This window comes from Aotus nancymaae, unplaced genomic scaffold, assembly GCF_030222135.1.
Source record: "Aotus nancymaae isolate 86718 unplaced genomic scaffold, 86718_ANA_hifiasm-v0.15.2.pri h1tg000018l, whole genome shotgun sequence".
Taxonomy (NCBI): Eukaryota; Metazoa; Chordata; class Mammalia; order Primates; family Aotidae; genus Aotus; species Aotus nancymaae.
Window position 1 is genome coordinate 277,876 of NW_026988430.1, and position 25,433 is coordinate 303,308.

Genomic DNA, 25,433 nt, shown 5'->3' on the forward strand with positions numbered 1-25,433 from the left:
AGAGGAGAAAACTTAGACCCCAAGACTCCTGTAGGTCTCCCCACAAAGGCAGGGTGGAGGGGAGATGCTACCTCTGACTCCCAGGCCAGGGCTCTCTTGGTGACACCGTGGGCCCCTGGCAGGAGTCCGAGGGCATGGAAGTTGCAGGGATCCTGGAGTTTTCACTTTTTTTTTTTTTTGAGATGAAGTCTCGCTCTGTCACCCAGGCTGGAGTGCAATGGCAAGATCTAAGCTCACTGCAACCTCTGCCTCCCAGGTTCAAGCAATTCTCCTGCCTCAGCCTCCTGAGTAGCTGGGATTACAGAAGCGTGCCACCATGCCCGGATAATTTTTGTATTTTTAGTAGAGACAGGGTTTGACCATGTTGGCCAGGCTGGTCTCGAACTCCTGACCTCATGATCCACCTGCCTCAGCCTCCCAAAGTGCTGGGAATACAGGCTTGAGCCACCGCACCCAGGCCAGTTTTCACTATTTTTAAGCTACCTGCAACTCAGTAATTGCAGAACTCCCAGAATCCAAGTGGCTTGTCCAAACGCAGCCTAGCTTGTCCAACTTAGAGAAGTGGCATAGCCTGGGGTTGCCCTGAACACAGAAAAGAGGGAGACGTCTCACAGGAAGGATGCATGCACAGAGCAAGGCAAGAAGAGCCTGAATGTGGGAAGGGGAAAAGATGGGACTTTGAGGACACCAGCAAGTGGCTGAAAGTGTGTGGTAAGGGCACTCACCTGGGAGCTGATGGTCCCTGCGTCAGTGGCTGTGACTGCTTCATCTCCTGCATTTTCCCAAAACATAACTTGCTGTGTCTGGCTGGGCAAAACTGAGCCACCCCTACAAACTGTCCAAACCTGCATACCTGGTCCGGACCCACATGACAGTCTCAGGAGCTAGCTCCAGCTGTCTCCTTGGACCCACCTGTCAGCGCGTTTCCACCACTCTTGGCATCATTCCCTTTCCAGCCTGCAAACCATGCCTCATCCCACCAGCCCTCCTCCCACTGCTTCTCTTTTCACCCATCATTCCTGTTTCATGAGTGAAAGACCAAGATATCTCATGAGCTTGGAACTGGACCCTGTGTCTCTGGGCTTTTGATTCTATTTCCACATACTCTTTTTCTGACCCCAATGGTAAGGCCAGGGCTCATGGAGGAAGAAGGCAGCCAAAACCTGGGAGGCCGGAGGGATGCGGAAGGGCCCACCAGCCAAATGCAGCTCCCTCAGGGGCCCCAGTAGCAGCAGTGCTCTCTCCTTCCCAGTCTGAGAGCTCTACTGTCAAAGTCACTTCTTTATTATTTTTTTAAATTTTATTTGTTATTTATTTATTTATTTTGGAGACAAGAGTGTTACTCTGTCACCCAGGCTGGTGTGCAGTTGGGTGATCTCTGCTCACCGCAACCTCCACTTCCCAGGTTCAAGTGATTCTCCTGCCTCAGCCTCCTGAGTAGCAGCTGATTTTTGTACTTTTAGTACAGACAGGGTTTTGCCATGTTGGTCAGCCTAGTCTTAAATACCTGACCACAAGTGATCTGCCCACCTCAGCCTTCCAAAGTGCTGGGATTACAGACATGAGCCACCATGTAACCCCACTGTCAAAGTCACTTCTGATTCCAGGGGACAAATAGCACCAATGGATGAGAAGGAGGGCTTCAAGGCAGAGGCCAGGGCTGGGCCTCAGTTCCCAGGCCCACCCACCTTCTCTGAGCCACCCTCCCTTTTGCATGTGTCCAAAGAGGGAATTGAGGTCCACCCCCATGTCATTGCATGAGATGACATACACAATAGGCTTAACACTAATGGGTGCAGATGGACAGGGACAGCTCAGGGACTGGGGTGGGGGCTGGGCAGAGGGGCCGAAGGCACTGGACATGGATGAGGTACTGAGGCAGGTACGGAAGGAAAGGGCACTATCACGCTCTGGCCCAAGCCCATCTGCTCAGGCACTTTCCTCAGGAACACTCAGGCTATGGTCTCTTTTACTCAAAAGCTTCCTAGACAGCTGTCTGAGTGCTCACTTATTCCACAAATATTCTCTGGGGACCTGCTGTGCTCAGGGAGCTGTTCTAGGTGCTGGGATTACAGTGCGGAACCCAGTAGATAAGACCCCACCCTCATACAGCATATATTCTATTGGGGTGAGACAAACAAGAAGCACATAATGAAATGTTTTGGAATGAAAAAGGGATATCAGATAGTGGCAGGTGCTCACTGTCATAAAACACAAACAAGATGACAGGAGAGGGAGATGAGAGGAGAGACGGTTAATTCAGATGGTACGGAAGATCTCACTGCAAAGGGGGCATTCAAGTTGAATGGTATTTTGATATTTTTCATATGAATGGGAGGAGATGGGCTGGCACAGTGGCTCACACCTGTAATCCCAGCACTTTGGGAGGTTGAGGCAGGTGGATCACCTGAGGTCAGGAGTTCGAGACCAGCCTGACCAACATGGTGAAACCCAGTCTCTACTAAATATATAAAAATTAGCTGGGTGTGCTCGTGCATGCCTGTAATCCCAGCTACTTGTGAAGCTGAGGCAGGAGATTCCCTTGAACCCAGGAGGTGGAGGTTGCAGTGAGCTGAGATCACGCCACTGCACTCCAGCTGGGCAACAAGAGCGAAAACTCCATCTCAAAAAAAAAAAAAAAAAAAAAAAGAATGGGAGGAAATGAAAAAGCCCTAAATGAGCCCAAATAAGTCAGCTAGTAATGACTCCAGAGAAGAGCTATATGTTACCAATTTAGTCAAAGGAAACAGTAAGCTCATTTTTCACATATTTCCAAATGGAGGGGAGTGGGTACTATGTGCACATTTATACAAGTAATTTTGTAAAGCTTGAGGTCTTTTTCTTGTAATGCCTGGATCCAGGAAGCATCTAAATCCAGAAAGAGGAGACCCAGGGGAGAAAGTCCTTGTAAGGCTGGCTCTGATTTGTGGTACTCCTGTGTTAGCCCCGCCAGCCAGGGAGAGACAAGTTGTCCCATAACTGTGTCCCAAACACAGGGGCACCATGACTTGTTTCGTGAGATCAAATGAAAGTAGGTTATTTCCTGATGCTCTGGACTGCATTTTCCGAGCTTGCAGACTCAACAGTCAGCCAGATTAAAGTGAGGAGCAACTTCTGTTGCCCTAGATCATGTCCTGGCCTACAAGGGGTTACAGTCAGTGTCCGGGGGGAGACTTGGCAAATGATGACCACCAACCAGGCCTCCCCACTGCCACTCCAAGAGTCTCAGATGGCTCCTACCCTTGGCACACCAAGGAACCAACACGGAGAAGCCGAGGGCCACAGAAGTGGTACACCCTGTTCCCGATGGGAGACTTGTGGGGCCACACCGCACTCTGCAAGGATGCATGGCACAGGGCCCTCAGCACCTCCACAGACAGGGCCTCCTGCATCTGCCAAGCCACGTGGGGCCCTCATTGCCCGCACAGACAGGTGATCTGTGTCCACCAGACCACACATGGCCCTCCACACCTGCATGGATGGAGCCACCTGCATCAGCCAAGCCACGTGGGGCCCTCACTGCCTGCATGGACAGGGTGATCTGCATCCACCAGATCACACAGGGCCCTCTGCTCCTGCATGGATGGGGCCACCTGTGTCCACCAAACCATGACAGGCAATGGGCTCTGCCTGCTTCAGGTTTCCATGACACCACTGGGTGGTGACAGATGTGTTAAGCTGGTTCCTGCCCCTTTCTTGGGAATGCCTCTTCTCTTTACCCCCCACGAAGCATCCCTCCCCTCTTCTAGCAGGAAGGACCCTTCTCCAGCTATCCTCCAGTTGTCTTTGAAGCATAAAAGACATGTGAAGATAGATGACTGTGGGCCCCTCCAGCTCAATGTCATGTACTTTGTAACTTTGCTAAGACGCCTTGCAGGAAGGCTTCTCCTGATTAACCCAGGCACTACAAAAACCCTCCAGAAAAGTGCAGGTAAAAGATCCTAAGGTGGAAACAGTGGGTCAAGAGAATAAATTCCCCAGCTGCCAGCCAACAATGCTGCCACATTGACGGCAATGATGTCCAGTGTGCGTCATGTCCCTGGGTCTCCTCCGAGCTGAGCTGGCCACACCCTGTGCTGCTCACACTGCCCTGCGTCACTCCTGTTGGGGTTGCACGGCCAGACGCAGGCTCCAGCCAGCCTCCCACATCACAGCTCAGCGACCCTAAGAAAGGTTCAGATGTCCCTGAGGTAACACATTTCCACGGGTCAATGAAAAGCCACAAGCAGGCAAGGCCTCTGTGATTCTAACAGAGGAAAGAAGCCCTCAGAAACATGCCCGAGGAGCTAATTAGCTGAAGAGCACATGCAGTTTATTTTCTCCATAAGCTTTTAGAAGTCCCCTTAGAAATAATAAATGTCTGCCTGCTGATCAGTCATCATTCCTCAAAGACCCTGTAGGACAGAGTAACAAGAGCATTCACTCTATATTCCAATCACCACCTAGAGAAGTCGGGGTCACCTGCCTAGAGTCAATAGCAGGTGTGGAGCTCCGGTCCTGGTGAGACAGTCCTGAGCCCTAGACAATGCAGTGGCTGTGATCCCCGGCCTGAAGTTCTAGAAAGACTCCAGGAGAGCTCAGCAGAGTCGGAAGCCCATCCTGCCTTGGAAGGTGTTTCCAGGAGGCAGCTATGAACCAGAGGTGATGACACCAAGTACCCTCATGTGATGTGAATGGAGCCTTGCACATACCACCTGGCTCCCTTCTAGATTAGCTCCCAATTTGCTGCTCTCTGGGGATGGGGTAAGGCAGCAAATGAGGATGCAGTGATAATGGGAAACCATCATACAACCCTGTCCAACAAAGCCTTCCCCAGCCCAACTGTGCCTTACAGTCAAAGGAGAGAGAGGAACAGCTGAAACAGCAAAGACATGGGCTGAGCTGAGTGAGCTGTGAGCCTCTAGGTCAGCTCCCTTCCCCCACCTCCCTCCCCTACTCCCTGCTTCCCCCGCTGCCAGAAAAGGAGTCAGTAGCAGTCGGGGGCTGATCATGCAGTGGCAGGGAGGGCAGTTTTGACTGAGCCAGTGACTTGATCTGCCAAGGAAATGTTTTCTGAATAAAAGTATCAGAGGTGGCCAGGCATGGTGGATCATACCTGTAATCCCAACACTTTGGGAGGCCAAGGCAGGTGGATCACTTGAGGCCAGGGGTTCTAGACCAGCCCGCCAACATGGTGAAACCCCACATCTACTAAAAATACAAAAATTAGCCAGGTATGGTGGCACATGCCTGTAATCCCAGCTACTCAGGAGGCTGAGACACAAGAATTACTTGAACCCAAGAGGCAAAGGTTGCAGTGAGCCGAGATCACACCACTGCACTCTGGCCTGAGCCACAGAGAGAGACTCTGTCTCCAAAAAAAAAAAAAAAAGTTATCACAGAGGGGAAAGGCAACAGTGTGAGGTTTTCTCCACCTTTTCTGTATTGGGCCTAAGAGGAGAAATGCCAGAGCATAAGGAGGAAAGTGGCCTGAGACCTCTCTTGGGAAGTAGCATGCAGCAAGTGAGAGAACGGGCACCTGCTGAGGCCAGAGAACCACTGGCTGCTACTGCGGGTGACAGAATTTAAATGCCCCACACATAACAAGGAGACCAGGCCGGCTGCATAGAACCCCAGAGCCCCAAATCAGGGGACAGCGTTGCACAAATGTAAGCTACTTCCAGGCATGTGTGAATCAATGGTTGGCTTTCAAACCATAGCCAAAAATTCTACGACATGCTTTTTTTTTTTTTTTTTTGAGACAGAGTCTCAGTCTGTCACCAGGTGCCAGGCTGGAGTGTAGTGGCACGATCTCAGCTCACTGCAACCTCCACCTCCCAGGTTCAAGCAATTCTCCTGCCTCAGTCTCCTGGGTAGCTGGGACTACAGGTGTGTGCCACCATGCCCAGCTAATTTTTGTATTTTTTTAGTAGAGACAGGGTTTCGCCATGTTGGCCAGGATGGTTCTGATCTCTTGACCTCATAATCCACCTGTCTCAGTCTCCCAAATTACTGGGATTGGAGGCGTGAGCCACCACGCCTGGTCTAGGACATGCTTTTAAATCGCACTGTTCCAGAAGACCCAGATATTTGATTTCCATATATCTAAGTTGAAGCTGAGATTTTCCTGAGAATAGCAAAGAGAACAATGATGAGGGAACACTAATTATAACTTATTCTATATTTATACATACTTTAAAATCTCGTTCCATGTTATATCTTGATTTAAGTTTATATAACAAGTATATAGTTACATGCAATCTATTGGGTAATTTTAATGAAAGGTTTTTTGTTGTTGTTTGCTTGTTTCTTTGTTTTGAGACAGAGTCTCTCTCTGTCACCCAGGCTGGAATGCAATGGCATGATCTCGGCTCACTGCAACCTCCGCCTCCTGGGTTCAAGAGATTCTCTTGCCTCAGCCTCCCCAGTAGCTGGGATTACAGGTGCCCACCACCACACCTGGCTAATTTTTGTATTTTTAGTAGAGATGGGGTTTCTCCATGTTGGCTACGCTTGCCTTGAACTCCTGACTTCATGATCCACCCACATTGGCCTCCCAAAGTGCTGGGATCACAGGTGTGAGCCATCGCACCCGGCCAAGGTTTTTTTTTTAATATAGAAAAAGCAGAACTGATTAGCATGGGTCCTGCTGGGGCCCCTCACAGATTCATAGTCAGTAAATAGACACAGCTGTTGATCTGGGGGCAGCTTCTGGAAATAAAACCACGGCTTCTTGGAGGAACTAATTCACCTCTCAAGCCTTAGCCCAGAAAATGGAAACCTGTTAACTGATTTGGGTGGTTAGGCCAGATAATTAAAGAAATGAGGATGGATCAGAGCCCAAAGCTGAAGACACCAGCCTCCAGGAGATCCTCCATGGTGCCAGGAGCCTGGAAAATGTGTGCAGGAGTGAGACACCAGCATCTGTGACATCGCATAACCCCCACTCCTGGGTTGGAGTGGGGAGGGTCTATTTTCTTAACCACCACTGAGAGAGGACTGGGAGAGCCCATAGGCATGGAAGCATGACCTTTGTGGATGGGACATTGTCTTCATGGCCTTAGGAATGGCCCATTCTCTTTTAGGAGCTGCTGGGAGGGAGGGCACAGACAGGGCTGCCACCCCTGGAAATGCCATCTAAAACCCTGATCTTAGAGGACTGGGCCCAACCTGCTTTGTACAAGAATGCCAAGAGTGGAAGGCCTCTGAGCTCTGGCAGCTCACCTGTTGGGCCATCCTGAGGACAGCCAGCTCCCACAAACAGCCCTCCACCTGGGACATTCACAATTATAAACTTACTGGCAGCTTGAGGTTTTTCTAGTGAGGTCTGAAGAGAAGTCGCAGGGCACTGGCTAAACACTGAGTGTATTCTCCGAGGGGACTGAAACTCTTGCATAAGCATGGCACATCTGAATGTGCCTCTGGAGGAAGAAAGACCTACCAGTTCTTGAGCCTGGAAAAAAGAGTATTTTGTTCACCATGTATCCCTAGCACCTGGAACAATGCCTACACATAGTAAGTTCTCAACGTGAATGAATGAATAAATTTAGAGAGTAATAAAAGGATCCAGGAATTGCTAAGATCATAAACTCCATTAGATCCAGTGGTACTGGTAATGCCTGCCTGCATAACCTCTACCATCCAAGACTCAAAACCCCTCCAGATTAGCATAGCTCCTTGGTAAAAGTGTGTTTGCTGTGCAAACTTAGCATTAGACAAATGCATTGGCCTTTCCCTCTGCCCAGTTCATCAGGAAACTAGAGCGTAATGGTCAAGGCCCCAGGCTGGGACTCTATACTCAGCTCTGCTTCTGCTCAGCATCCTGGGAAAGTCAATCGGCATCTGTGACCTCTGGTTCATCTGCAATATGGGAATGTAGTGTGTCTGCTTCACAGTGTACAGAGAAGGGAATAACTGAGTTGATACAGGTAAAGTGGTCAGAAAAGTGTCAGTACATAGGCAAGTGTGCAAGAAATGTTACCATTCCCACCCCTAACTCCCTTGGCATCATCACTTGACCATGCGGAGAAGCAAGAATTCAGCACCAGAAAGACCTGAGTTCAAATTCTGCCTTTGCTTTGTACTGATGACGTGACCGCCATCAACTTGTGCAAAGTCCCTGAGTGGCTGTTTCTGGCCAGGTTTGTGGGGATGTTGGATAATGCACATGGTGCACTGGGTTCACAGCCCTCCCCACCAAGGCAGACACGTGGCTCTTAACAGAGCCCTGCAGGCATCCACTAAGTAAGCGTCGGTTGACTTGGAGGTTTGGGGGAAGGGGAGGTATCTCTAAACCAGTTTTGCAGGCAGTATCTTGGAGGATGGCCAATATGGAACTGGACAAAGAAAAAAAGTGCTCCAAGTTTACATTTGATAAAATCTCACCGGGGATATTATTTATTTGAAAAAGCACCAGGCAGGGCTGAAGCCTCTGCAACCTTTCCCGGGTTCAAGCAATTCTCTTCCCGGGTTCAAGGCATGAAGGAGCTCTTCCTGGAGTTTGGGGAGCAGAACTCAACTCGAGAAACTGCCTATAATATCTCTTCTTTACCGTAAACCTCATGAAAAGCTTAAAAAGCTCTTAGTCATTTTAGTTCATATGATGTGGAACACCTAAGAAGCATAAGTTAATGTGGCCAGTACTTTGAAATCCTTGGAAATTTTTATTACATTTTAGCATTGTTTTCCAAGTTTGCAAATGGTTTCTAAAACAGAAGGAACCATTTCACAGCCATGAAGTTTGTGACATTGAACATGCAGATTGGTGAAGATTGGGGGAGGCTGCCTTTCACAGCACCTCTAAAGCACTGAAGGACACAAGGATTGGAACCAGAGGCTGCCAGAACTAAAGCCCTCGAGGGCTGCCTGGATCTGCTTCTTAGGCCCATCTCCTCCCGAAGTCCCTGTGACTGAGCAACAGGATTGCAGCAGCAACACTTCACACAGCACACAAAAAAACAGACTCGGGTTCAGAACACCTGGCTCAACAAACAGGGAGGGAGATTATTACTTAATTCTTATCACTAAAGTCAAAGGTAACACTGGCTTTTTATTGCTTGATTTCGTGGTAATCAACCACGGAACCTTGGCTGTTGCCCAGCTGGGAACATCCAAGGGTTCAGAAATACATTGAAGAAGAGGCGCTAGTGAGAGCTGCTTTCAAAGGTCACAGATACTCACTTCTGTTACATGCACATGGGCCAAAATGGGCAAACAGGATGGCACATGGCTGGCTGCGCTTCTTTTATGGAAATGAAGTTGTAATTCACTCTTTGGTCATGTGGAGAAGAGAATTCAAGAAACATAAAATAAATTTGGTAACATTCCTAAAAGGTTAAAGTCAAAAACTACAAATTTGAAGATAAGCCTAAACATGTATTAGCTGACCTGCCATTCTAAAATCGGATCTGAAGCTCTTTATTACTTCTTCTGTCAAACAACTGAGAGGACCCCATATGTAAAAGTAACTCTTCTGAACACAACATGAGTCTGATAGGAGGACATTCCCTGCAGCCACTCTTGGGTGCAACATTGTTGTAATATGTAATGTGCTAACCTGGACTCTCTCCCTGCTGATCGCATGCAGGCTACTACTGCTAAGGGATGAAGAACAAAATATTCAAATAAAAGTTTACCAAAAAACATAAAATAGCCTTCAGGAAAACAAGGATATTAATAACATCGGCACTGAATTAGTGAACTCCATTCATCCTCATATAATTCTCTGAAGTTGAAAAAACAGCTGTCTCTGTCTTACAAGTGGAGAAACAGGCTCAGCGAGGTCCCATCAATGGCCCAATCCTCACGGACATTGAATGGCAGAGCCAGGACTCTAAGCTCGGCTCCATCTCTCTCCAGAACGTGCTCTGAAGCCCTGCACATTTCTGTTCTGCTGAACTGGTCCAGACCTCCTCCTCTTTTCTCTGCCTCAGGGCAAGGGTGCCAAAACAGGCAGGCACATCCAGCTAGACAGCATCTCCCCACAGATCACCCTCTAACATCTCAAGTTCAGCATTTCCAAAATGTTGGGATCATCTTCCCTCCTTCCCCAGACTCTAAAAGCCAGCTCCTCCTTGTTTTTGTTTCTGTGATGTTTTGTTTTATGGTGGCACAGCTCTGCTCTCAGTCATTAGAACCAGTGATTTCAGAACCTCCCTCATGGCCCTTCTCATATAATCCATGCTCAGACTTCTTCCAAATCCTTCCTCTCCCCTCCAAGGCTGCAGCTCTCTGGCTACTCAACTGACACCTCCCCCTTCCCACTGGTTTTCCCATATCTGACCTTTCCCTCTTCGACTGTACTTCCAGCCACACCTCCAGATTTGTCTCCAACCACACAACTGCCCCACTCAGAAACCTTCCAAAATCCTTGTTCTCTCCTTTTGCATACCCTCAAAAGTGTAAAATGTTCACCCTTGTCATTTCATGCTTCCCCAATGAACGAACAATTTCACATCCACGAAATGCCCCACCATGAGTATTCCAAGCTCTGGCCAAATCGAATGGGTAACTTTTCCAGAAACACTTTCCCACCTCAGGACACCTCCCTGCGTGACTGCCAGCCTGAACTGTGGCCCCACCTCCAGGCCTTTTGCTGCTCCGTACGTGCCCATTCTTGGCGCTCCACAGTCCTTTGCCCTGAATTGTATTTTTGGCACCTCTATGAAAGCATCTTTCAAAACCTCTATTGTGTATTCTAAGTGATTATGACAAATACTTTTCCCTACAGAGTAAGCTCTGTGTTGCTCTCATCTTCTAGAACTTTGTATGTGGTAGATGTTCAGTAACATTTTGTTAAATTGAATGAAAAGAGTGAATTCTTCAGATGGTGATTTGGAAATAGATACAAAGGGAAGTCAACTGCACAAAACAAAAAAGCTTAAGCCACCGGAGGACCACTTTCTCCCAACGGAATGTCAACAAAGTGGACAACACTCAAATTTGACAGTGGAACCATGACTTCATCTGCTTGACTTCAGGCTGCAGACAGTTCTTCTGGATCTGCACAGTTTCTCTCTTCAGAGCTGACGGAGGGAGCCAGAATCCCAGAGGGAAAGCTCACAGGGCACACTTGCCCAAAGCAATGGCTCCTTGGTATCTAAGCCTGAATTCACATCAAAAATACAGCCTGGCCAACATGGCTACACTCTGTCTGTACTAAAAATACAAGAATTAGGCCAAGTGTAGTGGCTCACGCTTCTAATCTCAACACTTTCGGAGGCCGAGGTGGGTGGATCACTTGAAGTCAGGAGTTCAAGCCTGCCCAACATGGCAAAACCCAATCTCTACTAAAAATACAAAAATTAGCCAAGTATGGTGGCTCACGTCTATAATCTCAGCTACTAGGGAAACTGAGGCAGGAGACTCACTTGAAGCTGGAAGGCGGAGGTTGCAGTGAGCTGAAATTGCACCACTGCAGCCTTGGCAATAGAGTGAGACTGCCATCTATAAATAAACAAATAAACTAAATAAAATCAAATACAAATACAAAAATTAGTTGGTGATGGTGGTGCACTCCTGTAGTCCCAGCTGCTTTAGATGTTGACATGGGAGATTGCTTGAGCCTGGGAGGCAGAAGTTGCAGTGAGCTGAGATTGCACCACTGCACTCCAACCTAGGTGACAGAGTGAGGCCGTGTCTCAAAAAAACAAACAAAAAAAGTAATTAATGGATGAGATTTAAGGTTTGAATTTTAACTGATTTCTAAAAAATAAAGAAAGAGATGTGTGGTGTAGCCAAAAGAGCCCCAAGCTGGGGTTCCTGAGACCCCAGCCACACGCCAAGTCACCTCATCTTCCTTGGTCTCCAGGTCCTCTTCTGTACAAGAAGGTGATAGACTAGGTGACTGTTGAGTCTCTCAGTTTAAAACTCAATGTTTCTGTGAACATTTTAATAAAAGCAATGAACGTTACTACAATAGCAACTTTAGGCTGACAGAACACCAGTCTCTGTGCTTAAATTCCTGATGTTTCCATAATGATCATGGGTGAGCTCCCTAAACTGGCTGCAGTAAGGTTCCTGCAGATCTGCAATCACCCCATACCTCTGGGTACATGCTCTTCGAGGTCCAGTCTTCAGCACTAACAAGCTCTTTGCAGGCCCGCTCATTTTTCATTTCAACACCTGGACTAAAATGTAAGTTGGGGGCCTGACTTGAGAATCATGCTACCTGCCTGATGACATGTGATACTGAGAATGGCTGAATGCTGAACTTCCCACAGGATCAGCTCGGCATCCAGCATCTAGCCCTCCCTGTCAGTTACCCCAACAACCAGGCATGGACACCAGTTGCAAGGGTACAGCACCGTAATATCCAAAGACTAGTAAAAACCTAAGAGCTCCAAAATAGAGAAAAACCTCAATAATGTGTGCAGGGGAGCAGCACACAGCAGTTAAAGAGGAGGCAGATGCAGATGTCTGACTGTTCCTTGAATGATGTTAAATGACAAAGTAAACTACAGAAACTTGTGCTGAGTGTGATCCCATTTTGTCTGCTATTTGCTTATAGGCATATGTAAATATATGTTCCTGTATAAACTCATTTGAGTATAAAAAAGTGTGTGGAAAAATAAGCAGTAAATTATTTACAGTAGATACCCCATGGGATAGATATGGGGTGGGTTTCACTCTTCCCTTAGGTTCTTTTGAATGGTTTAAATTTTTGTCAATGAGTGCAACATGATAACATTTCTTTAAAACCTAGTATTCACAACTATCTGGCATAAAAGTATACATATCTTCAAGGCACAATGGCCCATACCTGTAATCCCAGGATTTTGGGAGGCCAAGGTGGGCAGATCACTTGAGCCCAGGAATTTGAGACCAGCCTGGGCAACATAGTGAAACCGCATCTCTACTAAAAATACAAAACCCATCTCTACAAAAACACAAAAATTAGCCAGCATGATGGCACATGCCTATGGTCCCAGCTACTGAGGAGGCTGAGGTGGGAGCATCAATTCTGCACGGGAGGTGGAGGCGGCAGTGAGCCATTATCACACCTCTGCACTACAGCCTGGGCAACAGAGTGAGACCCCATCTGAAAATAAATAAATAAATTATACACATATCTTATGTAGCCAAAATTGTCATGCTTCATCCAGGCCCCACCATCAAAATCTCACTATCTGAGGTCCTGCCGACTAAGATTACTTGAAAGTGGGACACCTCAGGCCGGGAACAGTGGCTCATGCCTGTAATCCCAGCACTCTGGGAGGCCGAGGCGGGCAGACCACCCGAGGTCAGGAATTCAGACCAGCCTGACCAACATGGAGAAACCCTGTCTCTACTAAAAATACAAAATTAGCCAGGCGTAGTGGTGCAGGCCTGTAATCCCAGCTACTCAGGAGGCTGAGGCAGGAGAATCACTTGAACCCGGGAGGTGGAGCTTGCAGTAAGCCAAGATTGCACTATTGCACTCCAGCCTAGGTAAGAACAAAATTTTGTCTCAAAAAAAAGAAAAGAAAGAAAGTGGGACACCTCAAAACACATCTTGAATTTCTGAGTCTCTCTAGAGGTATAAAAGGTACTGACACATTTTTAAAACAGTATCAGACATGACAAGCCCTCTTTTTTTTTTTTTTTTTTTTTTTTTGAGATGGAGTCTCATGCTGTTACCAGGCTCGAATGTGCTGATGTGATTTTGGCTCACTACAGGCTCCACCTCTTGGGTTCAAGGGATTCTCCTGCCTCAGCCTCCCAAGTAGCTGTGATTACAGGCACCTGCCACCATGCCCGGCTAATTTTTGTATTTTTAGTAGAGACGGGGTCTCACCATGTTGGCCAGGCTTGTCTCAAACTCCTTCGAGTTATCTTCCTATCTCAGCCTCCCAAAGTGCTGGGATTACAGGTGTGGCCCACCACGTGCAGTGGACAAGCCCTCTTCTTAAAATATATCCGTGGTCCTCAAAGGCAGTTAATACTGTGAGCCACCTATTCTAGCTGTAAATTAAAGTTTAAGTAAGATTTACCCTGGGTATGCTTCTAAAGCAAAGAATCCTTAGGAATGTATCACTAAGAGGGGCCAAAAGTGACAGTAATGGAGTCATCACCTTCCTTAACATGCCTGCTTAATATCCGAAAACAAATGTGATCATACAACTTCTTTACACAAATTACTTCTGCCAATTCATACTGTAGGATCAAAGCCAGACAGCCTACCAGTAAGAAAAGGAATCTAGATTTGGGGATGGGGGGCGGAGGAGAGTTTTTTAAAATGGAGAAATGCATTCTGAACCAAAGTAGCAGGATTATATTTGTTCAGGTCAGCTATGAGGATCAAGTGTCATTTTTATAGCGTACGTAAGTGTAGGGAATGTTAGAAGGTGTATGGACAATCTGAAAACCCAGTTATCCTTCAGTTAAAGTGAGGATCAGTTAGCTAGAAAATACCTGTGCATACCAGCACAAACCAAAGGATGTTGTGTGACTTACAAAAAACCTCACAAGAAGGGGTCCTTTGAGTCACCACACCCCCTGACCCCTTGCTACTCACAATGTGATCAGTAGACAAACAGTATCTGATGGGCAGCACCCCCCACAGGAGAACTTCTTAGAAATGCACAATCTCAGGACCTTCCCCAGAGCTATGGAAAGAGGATGCAGATGTTACCAAGATCCCAAATGACTCCTGTGTCCAGTGACATTCGAGATGTACTTCACGGCTCATTCAAAACAATTCTACAACTTTTGAGCTATCCACTAATTGGGTGGAGGCTGTGCACCCCGTCATTGCAGATGGGTAGGGGTTTTGCGGCTCTGGATGTTTCCTGTTTCTGGCGGCAGGACAACTGTCCCAGCAAGGGGCAGCCCACAGGAGCTCCTTTGCACACGAGCCCCGCTGCTCCTAAGAGCTCTGGACACACAGGCGACCTCCTAACCTGCTTGGGGTGAGGGAGCACTAGCTCCTAACAGGTCTTGTTTAGGGTCAAAGAGATACTGAATTAGAAACTTGCCTTGGGACCCCAAATCCAGAAAGAGTGAAGGAGGAGAGAGGGGCTACCAGACAGAGAGCGAGAGAAGCACTCAGACTTCAGACAGATAGACAGAGGCTGACGACAGGGGGACCAGAGGGCCCAAGGTCGGCCCGCCAGGCGGGCTCCCCAGGCAGACAGACAGACAGGACGGGGCCCACAGCCGTGGCCCGACTCACAGGTGCGCGATGCCCGCCTTGCGCACCGCGGAGGAGATGGCTTTGACGACCGTGCAGAGTGAGTTTAGCAGCTGGGTCAGCTCGCCCGTGCCGCGGGCCTTCCTGCCCTCCTCCATGACGAAGCGGGTCAGGGTGCTGACGTCCGTGTCGAAGGGCGCCCGGTCTGCCATGCTGTAGCTGGGCGCGCACGGAGCTGCAAGTGCGGGGGGCGGGTGCAGGTGGCAGGTGCAGGCGAAAAGAGAGGGTGGCAGGCACCCGCTGCAGATGCGGGCGGCAGATGCGGGCGGCAGGTGCGGGGCTGCAGGTGCGGGCGGCAGGCACCCCCTGCAGGTGAGGTCAGCGGAACCTGGCAGGAGGACGGACAGACCGTCTGCAGCCCCGAGTGTACGCAGCGCTCGCGGTGCAACTGGGCCAGGCCGGGCGCGGGCGAGTGAATTGGGATAAACTCTAGACGCAGGATCGGCCCCCCGCCCCCAGGAACACCCTCGCGCCCCGCCTCCCTGCAGCCCAGACCGCGGCTCCGCCCGCTCTGATCCTCCGATAAGGTCGGGATCCTCCTGGGCCGTCTCCCAACCCCCGGCCCCACGCACCCTGCCGCCCCTACACTTCCTGGGCTGTAGCCCCGCCACCCCTCCGTGCCCGCCACCCGCACTGTGGAGCGGGACTCGGGCCATCGGTCACCACTGGAACCCTGACAGAGAAAAAGCTGTGACTGTTTCCTCCAAAAACATAATACGGAAGTTCAGAAAGGTTAGGCAACTTGCTCAATGCCTAGCTAGGCAGCGAAATCCCCAGCCAGTCCACGTGGCCTGGCTTTGGCGCTGCAGCTCCCGCCCCGTGTGGCTGTCCGCCCGCCCCCTGCCCAGGCCCTGTCCACCCTGCCTGGCCTGTCACCTGGCTCTTCTGTACCCGCTAGGAGACACGGATTCCTCGTTTCTCACCCATCCGAGGGCCCACGTCTGAATCCTCAATCCAGGCCTCTTCTCAAGATTCCTAGATTTCAAGAGCTATTGAGGACTTGAGTTTCCAAGATGTGAGTCTCCCGGGAAAGCGGTGACTGACACAGAGTTCCCGGCTACCACTGGGAGCCGAGACCAGAGGGCTCCACAGCCTGCATCCTGACCCGTTCGATGCTGATTCATGAGCAGCATGTACTGAGCACCTGCTGTGCTCAACACTGTCCTGCCTTCCGGGGTGGAGCCTGATCAAAACAGACAGAACTCCTGCCCTCTTCAAGTGTATGTTTTAACAAAGAAACAGCGAAAATAAATAAACAAACAATAGATTAGTTTGTTACGTGCACCATAAGTGCCACAGAGAAAAACAAAATAGGAGAGGAAGATAGGGAATACGGAGGGGAGAAGAGGGTGAGCAGAGGTCTCAGTAAAAGCTTCCCTGAGAAAGGGATATGTGAGCAGCGATGATGGATGCAGCCCACCGATGGAAATGGAGAGGAGTTTCCTCACTGGGAGAGCCAGTGCACAGGCCCTGGGGTAGGAGAGCATGTGTGAGATTCAGGGAATGGCCAGGAGACCAGTGGAGGTGAAACAGAGCTAGCAAGGGGGCGAGGTGGGGGAGGTAAGGTCCAGTGGGCGGATGCAGGGGTGAGGTCTGGAGGGCCAAGTAAGGTTTGACTTTGACTACGAGGAACCCACAGGAGAGTTTTCAGGAGAAAAGAGGCATGATCTACTCTGTGTCTTCATACTTCAGCTACTGTATCAAGATCAGGCTAAAGACAGTGCCCACCAGGTTACTAGGAGATAGTGAGCCAGGTGTTAGCAGTGGAGGTGGTGGGATGTGGCTGGATTCCGGACTTATTTTGAACTTATGGGATTTGTTGACAGATGAGATATGTGAGAGACAGGAGTTTGGGATGATTTAAGGTTTGAGGCCTGAGAAACTAGAATGAGGTTGTCCTCAACTGCTATGGGAAACACCAAGAGGGGAGTGTGCTGGGGGCAGGACTGACAATTAGGAGCTAAGTGTGGGACCTGCTAAGTTTGAAATGCCTTCTAGACATCTAAGGCAATGTCAAGTAGACAGATCTTTGCATCTGCAATTCAAAGGAGAGATCTACGTTCCAAGTATAAATTGGAAAAGCCAACTGGGAAAACCAACCGAAAACCAAGAGATGGGACGAGTAAGCCAGATGAAGAAGGCAAGTCAAGCCAGGCTGACCCACGTGCCAAGCGCTGTGGATGGGGCAGGCAGGATGAGATCTGAAAATTGACCACTGGATTAACCATGGAGATCTGGGGTGCAGACTCCTGTGCCCAGGGTTCTCAGATGTGGCAGCACTAGATGGGGGAAGGTGGTAGTGCCACCAGGAAAGACCGCGACTGTCTCCTCAAGGCCCCAAAGGGGACTCACATGCCCAGCAGAGAGCACTGATCCTTTAAGGGTCTTTTCTAACTCTTTGTTCCTCAAGCAACTTTTCAGAAAAAAGCCTGTGTTTTTTTGTTTGTTTGTTTTTGTTTTTTTGAGAGAGAGAGAGAAAAGAGAAGAGAAATACATCCTTAAACATAAAAACTGAAATAGAGACTGAGGCAAGCAGATCACTTGAGGTCAGTAGTTCAAGACCAGCCTGGCCAACATGGTGAAACCCCATCTCTCCTAAAATACAAAAATTAGCTGGGCATGTTGGTGTGCACCCATAATCCCAGCTAATCAGGAGGCTGAGGCAGGAGAATCGCTTGAACCTGGGAGGTGAAGATTGCAATGAGCCAAGATCCTGCCACTGCACTCCAGCCTGGCACCCAGTGACAGAGTGAGACTCTGTCTCAAAAAAAAAAAGAAAGAAAGAAATGAAAAAGTGAATCAGCAGAAGGTATGGTTTACCCAGAGGATAAATTATTAGAGAGTTGAGAAAGATCAGCCCTTGCAAGATCTGTGTGAAGAAACTTTTCTACATGTAGACGAGCAGCAAGCAGTTGGAAAACAAAAACGTGAAAGACTGACAGGAGTTTCAAAGGCATCACGTTTATGATCCTTGGCTGGTAAAAGGTGTCCAGAGGCTCATGGGGGAAGCTATGAAACACTTTTGAGAGATATCAAGATCTAAAGTGGATGGAAGACATGGAGGAATGAAAGGTGTTCAGTCTCAACAGCCAAACAAACGTGGTTTTGGGAGATGTGAGGTTGAAAAAGGACAAGTGGATTTAATGGCTGTGCACAAGCTTGAGGAAGAGCCGGTGTGCAGGCACCCCAGTCCCTGCCCTGGAGGAGCTCATGCACGGAGGGTCTGTCACAGCTGCCCCGCCTGGGGCAGTGGATGGAGAAACTGATTCTTGTGCTGGGGGTAACGGGGCTTGTCCTGGCCACATGGCAGTGCAGAGCCTGAGGAAGTTTCTGTTCCTCCTACTCCCTCGTCCAGGCCCTCCTACCCTAGGGTGGCCTTCCTGACCTTGGCCGTGTCTTTGACCTGATGTGTCCTTCCTTGTCCATCCCCAGAGCCCAAGGCGGTGTTTGCCAAGGAGCAGCCGGCACACAGGGAGAGGCTGCTGCATGCAGGCTGAGGTGGGGGCCACTGCCACGCTGAGCTGTGAGGTGGCCCAGGCCCAGACGGAGGTGACATGGTACAAGGACGGGAAGAAGCTGAGCGCCAGCTCGGAAGTGCGTGTGGAGGCTGCAGGCTGCACGCGGAGGCTGGTGGTGCAGCAGGTGGACCAGGAGGACACCGGGGAGTACAGCTGTGAGGCCGGGGGTCAGGGGGTCTCCTTCCACCTGCAGGTGGCAGGTCAGTGCTTTGGGATGGCTAATCCACCTCACCTGGAGCTGATGGCCACACTGCATGGCCCCTGAGATCCTGGATGGTGGCTGATGGTGCTTAGGACTGCACTGGGCCATCCTTTAAGGGCAATGGGCATCAGGAGTGCCAGGTGGCATTAGGGTGGCCCTGATGGGGGGCGGGGCTGGTCCAGGGATGCCAGGGTCCCCTCTTATGCCAACTCACCTCTACCCAGAGCCGGAGCCCCTAATTTCAGAGAGACCCGGCCGCAGGGAGCCTCTGGTGGTCAAGGAGCACGAGGACATTGTACTGACTGCCATGCTGGCCACACCCTCTGTGGCTGCGGTGACTTGGCTCAAGGATGGTGTAGAGATCCACCGCAGCAAGCGGCATGAGACAGCCAACCAGGGGAACAGTCACACCCTGACCATGCGTGGCGTGCAGGTGCTGGACAGTGCAGTCTACAGTTGCCACGTGGGCGCAGAGGGGTAAGACTTCCCTGTGCAGGTGGAAGGTGAGCCGGGCACGGGGCAGGGATGCCTCCAGACCCCTCTGTCCCAGAGCAGGGCAGGGGCCAAGCTGGATCTGTGCAGAGCCTGGCTGATGTCCCCTTCCTGCCCACAGAGGTGGCTGCCAAGTTCTGCTGGCCGCTGGAGCCCGTGTCTGGTGAGCTGGGCGGTGCAGTGACACTGGCCTGTGAGCTGAGCCTGGCGTGTGCAGGGGTGGTGTGGCGCTGTGGCAACATGCAGCTTTGGGTGGGCAAGCGCTTCCAGATGGTGGCCGAGGGGCCCGTGCGCTCACTCACTGTGTTGGGGCTGCATGCAGAGGATGCCGGGGAGTACATGTGCGAGAGCCGTGATGACTGCACCAGTGTGCAGCTCACTGTCAGCGGTATGTGAGGGGCCGGGTGTCCCTATCCAGGGTGGCTTCCTGGAGGAGGTGGCCTTTGGCACTCCTGCAGTGTGAGGTCTGTGCTGGTCCTGTGCACCTGCCTGTTAAGCAGCCATCCTGTCCGCAGTGCCCCGAGTGGCGAAGTTTACGTCCGGGCTGAGCGCCGTGGTAGCAGAGGAGGGCTGCCAGGCCACCTTCCAGTGTGTGGTGTCCCCCAGTGACATGGCAGTCGTGTGGTTCCGGGACAGTGCCCTGCTGCAGCCCAGTGAGAAGTCTGCCATATTACAGAGTGGCACCAGCCACAGCCTGACCATCTCAAGCCTGGTGCTGGAGGATGCAGGCCAGATCACCACGGAGGCTGAAGGTGCCTCATCCTCAGCTGCCCTGAGGGTCCGAGTGAGTGGAGGGGGCAGAAGGACCTGCCTGGCTGGCTAGGGCTTCTTGCACAGGCACCTCCCCCATGGACTGGTCCTGCATGGGCACCTGGCACTGCTGTCCTGAGTCTGGCTGGTTTGGCTGACCTCAGGGGACACGGGATGTGTGGGCTGCAGAGAGGAGACTCAGATAGATTGGATGGGCCAAGTGCCTCCTCTGGGTGTAGAGAAGATACAATCCTGCAGATGTCCCTGGTGGGGAATGGGTGGAGGTTGAGGCAATCCAGGAAGGCTTTCTGGAGGAGGTGAGTCCCTGCTTAGCCTGATGGATGGCAGGGGACAGAGAGTGGAGTTAGCAGCAGTGCAGGCAGTGACATGAGCTTCCCATGCGGCTGAGGCCAGCAGCCAGAACTTTCCCTGAAGGGAAGTAGGAGTCATGGCAGGTTCTGGGACAAAGGAGTGATACAGCAGATTCACCTTTGTGGCGTTCACGGGCGGCCTGAGGCAGAGAGGCCCGCCGGCACTTCCTTAACACGTGCAGGAGTCCTGGGGCTTTGCTAACACCATCACAACTGGTGGGGGCCATGCCTAGGAGTTCGAGGCCCCTGGCCTGGTGTCTTGTTTGGAGCAGGGGAGCTGGAGGTGGGAGCGGAGCTTAGGGAAGCTTCTCTGTTTCCTCGCCTGGTCTGCTCCCCAGTGTGGCCAGGGCGGTGCCCAGCTTGGAGAGGGACCTGGGTGAGGTGGGCTGCTCGGCCTGAGCCCAGCTCAGAGCGGGCTCTGGGGCTGGGCGGGCCCTCTGTACCTTGGCTTGCCCATGGAGGAGGGCCAGGGCCGCCATGACCTCCCTTTTCTCGTGACTCCAGAGGCGCCCGTGCTGTTCAGGAAGAAGCTGGAGCCGCAGACGGTGGAGTGGAGCTCGGTGACCCTGGAGGTGGAGCTGACACAGCCCTGGCCTGAGCTGAGGTGGACACGGAACGCCGTGGCCCTGGCACCAGGAAAGAATGTGGAGATCCACGCTGAGGGTGCCCGCCACCACTTGGTTCTGCACAACGTAGGTTTTACCGACCGTGGCTTCTTTGGCTGTGAGACCCCCGACGACAAGACGCAGGCCAAACTCATAGTGGAGAGTGAGCTGCAGGCAGGAGTGGTGGGGGAGGGAGGGGAGGAGGGAGGAGAGGGGAAGGAGGGAGGTGGGGCGCTGAGGAGGGGAGGGAGGAGGGAGGAGGGAGGGGAAGAGGTAGGTGGGGCACTGAGGGGAGAAGGGAGGAGGGAGAAGGGAGGGGAGGAGGGAGGTGAGGTACTGAGGAGGAGGAGGGAGGGGAGGAGGGAGAAGCGAGGTGGGGCACTGAGGGGAGGAGGGGAGGGGAGGAGGACGGTGGGCCACTGAGGAGGAGGAGGGAGGGGAGGAGGGAGGCAGGAGTCAGGGTACTAAAGAGGAGGAGGGAGGAGCAAGGTGGGGCACTGAGGACAGTAGGGGGAGGAAGGCAGGGCACTGAGGAGGAGGGAGGGGAGGAGGGAAGAGTGAGGCAGGGTACTGAGGAGGAGGAGGGAGGGGTGGAGGGAGGAGGAAGGAGGGATACTGAAGGGAGAAGTGGGGACACTGAGGAGAAGAGGGAGGAGCAAGGCTGGGCACTGAGGGCAGGAGGGAGAAGGGAGGAGGGGCACTGAGGGGAGGGGAGGGGAGGGGAGGGGCGGGCCCTGTGGGTAGGTCCTAAGGGTGGGGGAGGGGCAGGCCTCCCACTGGAGAGGCAAGCCCTGGGGGTGGGCGTGGGGCAGCTGCCAGGGCCCTCCCTGAGCTCCTGGGGAAGCTGATTGTGCCCAAGGAGTCTGAGGTGAGGGTCTCAGAGCAGTGGCTGACTCATGCCCCATATGTGCCCCGCAGTGTGTCAGGTATGGCTGGTCCGCGGCCTGCAGGGAGTGGAAACGCAGAAGCAGGGCACAGCTACCATGGAGGTGCAGCTGTCGCACGCAGACGTGGAGGGCAGCTGGACTCGAGATGGTCTGTGGCTCCCGCAGGGGCCCACATGCCACCTGGCTGTGCGGGGCTCCACGCACATGCTCACGCTCTCTGGGCTGCAGCCTGAGGACAGTGGCCTTGTGGTCTTCAAGGCAGAAGGTCTGCACACGTCGGCACAGCTCATGGTCACCGGTGCATGGGGGAGCCGGCGGGTCACAGTGCAGAGCACACCCACCTGTCCCAAGGGGGCCCTGGGGAGGCTGGTGGGGACTGTGAGGACCTGGATGAGCCAGCCCCATATAATTTCGTCCAGCTCGTGCACTGCCCCACACTTGTCCCTGTCCCCATCCCCGTCCCCACCCTGAAGGTTCCTCCAAGCCCTTTTTCTCCTCTCACCTCCCGCCTCCCCAGAGCTGCCTGTGAGCTTCAGTCGCCTGCTGCAGGACATGGTGACCACCGAGAAGGAGAAGGTTACCCTGGACTGTGAGCTATCTCATCCTAATGTGAATGTGTGCTGGCTGAAGGTGCCTCTCCGCCCCCCTGCCCCTCAACTCCATTGCCTCCTCCCCTCCTCTCAAATGGGTGGGCCCCAGTGGAACCCCAGGGCTGAGCCACCTGAGCACCTAACTGGGCCTCTGTTTTCCTCAGGATGGTGTGGAGCTGTGGGCTGGCAAGACAGTGGGCATCACAGCCCAGGGCACCAGCAGGAGCCTCACTATTTACCGGTGTGAGTTCACAGATCGGGGCATGTATGTGTGTGATGCCCATGACCCCCAGAGCTCTGCCTCTGTGAAGGTGCAAGGTAAGGGCTGCATGGGGCACATGGGGTGTGGCAGGTGTAGGCACCTCCTCCTGTCCTCCATGGTCCCCAGCCAGGGGCTTGGCAGCTCTGATGACCCTCAGTGTGCTGGGGCACTGGGTGGGGTGCACGGGGTGGGGGCTGCTGGGAGCGGATCTGTGCATCTGGGGGTGGCTGGCAGGGCCTCCCATGCCACCCCAGGCTGCAGCATCCAGATCATGAGGCCGCTGGAGGATGTGGAAGTGATGGAGAAGGATGGTGCCACCTTCTCCTGCGAGGTCTCCCACAATGAAGTGCCTGGCCAGTGGTTCTGGAAGGGCAGCAAACTGTCCCAGAGAGAACGTGCACATCTGCCAGGAAGGTGTGAGGTCAGGCGGTGTGGTGGGCGTGGCCCGTCCCAGGTCCTCCTCTGCCCTACCCATGCTGAGCAGCCCTTGTCCCCAGGAAGGACATACACACTCATCTACCGGAGGGTCCTGGCGGAAGAAGCAGGAGAGATCAAATTTGTAGCTGAAAATGCAGAATCGCGAGCCCAGCTCCGAGTGAAGGGTGAGGTGGGGGCTGAGGGGTGGGCGGGGCCTGAATGGTGTGTGGATGGTGTGCGTGTGTGGCCAGTTGGCTCAGCTCAGGCCCAGATGCCCCAGGCTGGCTCTCAGGACTGGGACAGCAAGGATTCATGAGGAGGGAAGAGGGTGTCACCTCCTTGGCAGGAAAATAAGGGCCGGGGAAGCAACCATGAGATTCTTGCCTAAAACCAGGGTCCTGATGAATTCTCCTTCGGGCTACAGCAAGTGCTGGAGGCCAGGCTTGGGGCCCTGCCAGGGCGAGGGGTCGCAGGGGGGTTCCACCTGGTGGCCCTGAGGAGGAGGATGGATGGGGGGTTGGTGCCAGGGCAGCAGGGAGGGGAGCTTTGTAGATGGGAGGGGTGGGGATGGGTGGGTGGGGCAAGCCAGAGGTTTGTGGGGAGGGACATGAGTTCCTGGGGCTAGACTAGGGTATACAGTTCTGGTGCCAAAATGGGGGCTTGGGGAGAGGACTGGAGTGGGTGGGGCTCCATGGGCAGGGCCTGCCCTGCTCTGGGCGGGACCTGGGCAGTGGAAATGGGAATGTAGGATACTCTGTGGGAGGGAGGGCAACCACGGAGGCAGATGCACTCCCCTTGCTGTTGGTCAGTTCTGTGCAGCAGGTCCTAGCACAACTCCGAGGGGCACACTCGGCCTGACCACCTTGGCCCCTGGTGGACGGACATGGGCTGTTGGGGCCTAGTGGGGTCCAGGCCCTTGGCTGTCCAGGACCCCAGTGCCTTGTCGGAGCCTGGGCCTGGGAGCCTTGAGCACTGTCTCTGACCCAGCACCATCCCCACCACACTCACAGAGCTGCCAGTGACCCTCGTGCACCCGCTGCGGGACAAGATCGCCATGGACAAGCACCACAGCATGCTGGAGTGTCAGGTATCCTGGGCCAGCACCGAGGTGCGGTGGTTCAAGGGCGGTCAGGAGCTGCAGCCTGGGCCCAGGTATGAGCTGGTCAGTGATGGCCTCTACCGCAAGCTGGTCATCAGCGATGTCCAGCTGGAGGATGAGGACACCTACACCTGCGACGCTGGCAATGTCAAGACCAGCGCACAGTTCTTTGTGGAAGGTGGGGGCAGGAGGGCAGCTCTGCAGGTTGCTTTTGTGTATGGGGGTGTCTTCTGGGGTCATGGTTTGCCCTGTGCTCCTGGAGACGCTGGGTCCAGGCAGCTCAGGAGGATGCCAGCATGCGTGTGGTGGGCAGGGGCTTCTTCCCAGGAAGGAACTTGCCGGAGGGGCAGCCTGTCCTTCCCGCGGGACCCATCAGTGCCTCTCCACAGAGCAGTCCATCACCATCGTGCGGGGTCTGCAGGACGTGACGGTGATGGAGCCCACCCCTGCCTGGTTTCAATGTGAGACCTCCATCCCCTCAGTCCGGCCACCTAAGTGACTCCTGGGGAAGATGGTGCTGCAGGATGGGGGAAACGTGGGCCTGGAGCAGGAGGGCACGGTGCACCGGCTGACGCTGCGATGGACCTGCTCCATCATGACCGGGCCCGTGCACTTCACCTTCGGGAAGTCCCGCTCCTCTGCCCACATGGTGGTCTCAGGTGAGCACTCTCACCCCGGCAGGTGGACGCAGGGCAGAGCCACAAGAGGACAAGGTTTGGGGCTGCTGGGAGGCCTGGATGGGGCTGTGGGCGGGTACAGGGCAGGGCCATGGAGATGGCTCAGGGCAGTGAGTGGGCACAGTTCAGGGTCACGAATGGATGTTGCTCAGGGCCGCGGGAGGACACAGACCAGGGCCATGGGGGACACAGCTCAGGGCCGGTGGAAGATAGTTCATGGAACGGTGGACACGGCTGTTGGAAATAGATGCTTGGTGCCGAAAACAAAAATCAGCTCTGAGACAAAAGGATCTTTCAGAAATGCAGTTTTTATTTTCTGGACTGCAGGAAGGGTACCCTCTCTAGCCATCATGCCACGGAAGTACAGTGAACAAAGGAAAACACACACATTTATCCCTTACGCATTTGGTTTGGT

The 25,433-nt window shown here is 52.7% G+C and overlaps 2 protein-coding genes across 2 annotated transcripts in view; one reads left to right on the forward strand and one right to left on the reverse strand.

Moving 5' to 3' along the window:
* The window catches only part of LOC105709935 (fructose-1,6-bisphosphatase 1-like), a 35,158-nt gene extending 19,858 nt beyond the window's left edge, over positions 1–15,300 (reverse strand). The window contains exon 1 of the mRNA XM_012442116.3: positions 15,131–15,300. Coding sequence (XP_012297539.3) covers positions 15,131–15,300 — 170 coding nt within the window. The remainder of the gene's footprint in view (positions 1–15,130) is intronic.
* Positions 15,301–15,407: 107 nt separating this feature from the next.
* Positions 15,408–25,433, forward strand: part of LOC105731061 (obscurin) — a 147,601-nt gene continuing 137,575 nt past the window's right edge. Inside the window, 15 exon segments of the mRNA XM_064377993.1 lie at positions 15,408–15,460; positions 15,637–15,880; positions 17,147–17,288; positions 18,581–18,624; positions 18,626–18,866; positions 19,093–19,371; positions 19,482–19,748; positions 19,876–20,148; positions 20,986–21,249; positions 22,005–22,271; positions 22,491–22,603; positions 22,728–22,881; positions 23,323–23,427; positions 24,253–24,519; positions 24,731–25,000. Coding sequence (XP_064234063.1) covers positions 15,408–15,460; positions 15,637–15,880; positions 17,147–17,288; positions 18,581–18,624; positions 18,626–18,866; positions 19,093–19,371; positions 19,482–19,748; positions 19,876–20,148; positions 20,986–21,249; positions 22,005–22,271; positions 22,491–22,603; positions 22,728–22,881; positions 23,323–23,427; positions 24,253–24,519; positions 24,731–25,000 — 2,983 coding nt within the window.